The sequence below is a fragment of the Arachis ipaensis genome, chromosome B8 (genome assembly GCF_059453495.1).
Source record: "Arachis ipaensis isolate K30076 ecotype BB chromosome B8, ASM5945349v1, whole genome shotgun sequence".
Taxonomy (NCBI): Eukaryota; Viridiplantae; Streptophyta; class Magnoliopsida; order Fabales; family Fabaceae; genus Arachis; species Arachis ipaensis.
Window position 1 is genome coordinate 3,143,308 of NC_142443.1, and position 1,306 is coordinate 3,144,613.

The following is a 1,306-nucleotide window of genomic DNA, read 5'->3' on the forward strand; positions in this document are numbered from 1 at the left end:
TTATTTTCACGCAATTTTTGGAATTATACGAAATGAAGTAATTAATGAAATGAGTGGGGACAAATAGGGAAAAGAAAAAAGAAAGATGCGGACTTTTTACAATGACAGACAGTGCCATCAAATTCACATATGTCAGTGGCACATCGATGTTCGAGCCTCATCTAACTTCAAACTGCAAAGTTTCCGCTCTCCCTCTGTCACGCGCTCAATTGAAGACTAACAAAAAGGAAATAACAGAACGAAACAAAACTGAGGGGTAAAATAGGAAGATCCAGAAAAAGAAACCAAGATCCATTTTCAGTGAAGATCCAAAAAATGAATAGATAGAAGAGAATAATAGTTGATGTATGAACTATATATATTTCCATGAATGTTGTTCAAATCAGAAATCAGATTATAATAACTCAGCTAATTAACTTAATTAATGAACTAATTACAAAGCAATAATGAAATCTAGTATCTATAATAATGTATAAGAGATTCAAAATTTGTGAAAGTAATTTGGAAGAATCAAGAGTCACCATGCTTGTGCCAGCAAACTAACATGGCGACACAGCGCCTCATGATGTAGAACCTTGCTTTGTGTTCTTTGGCTATATTGGTGCATTTGCGACCAATGGATGCTGGTGATGACGTGTTCTTCTGCGAGAAGCTTCTTTGAAGATTGTTGTTGTTATTGCACTTGGAAGAAGATGAGGAACTCTTGTGTGATATGCTTCTCATGAGAAGAGGAGAGTTTGAGGTGGTGCTTCTTGTTGAGCAACTCCGAGAGAACTTGGAACTTGTTGTTTCCTTCTGCTTTGACACCTTCCATTTTCCATCCATCACAACAAACAACAATTCTGGACTCTTCTACAATCACACTCTATAAGCCTTCAAAGAGATCATCAATGCTTCCTAATTCTACCACTCATCCCTCTGTTTATATATAGCCACACATATATATACACACATGTACGCTCCTTAGCTTATAGATTATATTACAAAAATGTTTGGTAATCAAAGAAATCAGTCAAAAACAGCCATAATTTGTCTTATTTAGCATTCATTAATTTGAATGCTAAATAAGGCAAGTTCTTACTTTTTTTTTTTTGTTTAAACCTTTGGTTTATATTAAAATTCGGTTATTAATGAGTAATACTAGAGAGACAAAAAAACAGCTAAAATTTACCTTATTTAGCATTCATTAATTGTCGCAACAATTAATGAATGCTAAATAAGGCAAGTTATGACTATTTTTGACTGATTTTTTTGTTACCAAATATTTCTGTTAAATTAATTACCATGTATTTAACTATATGAATTT

At 33.1% G+C, this 1,306-nt stretch overlaps 1 protein-coding gene across 1 annotated transcript; it reads right to left on the reverse strand.

The window, feature by feature from the left end:
- Window positions 1–394: 394 nt before the first annotated feature.
- LOC107612045 (small polypeptide DEVIL 18-like) lies at window positions 395–910 on the reverse strand. Its single transcript, XM_016313879.3, has one exon. It carries the CDS (start codon window positions 823–825, stop codon window positions 511–513), a length of 315 nt encoding a protein of 104 aa, XP_016169365.1. The 5' UTR covers window positions 826–910; the 3' UTR covers window positions 395–510.
- Between the last annotated feature and the right edge of the window lie 396 nt (window positions 911–1,306).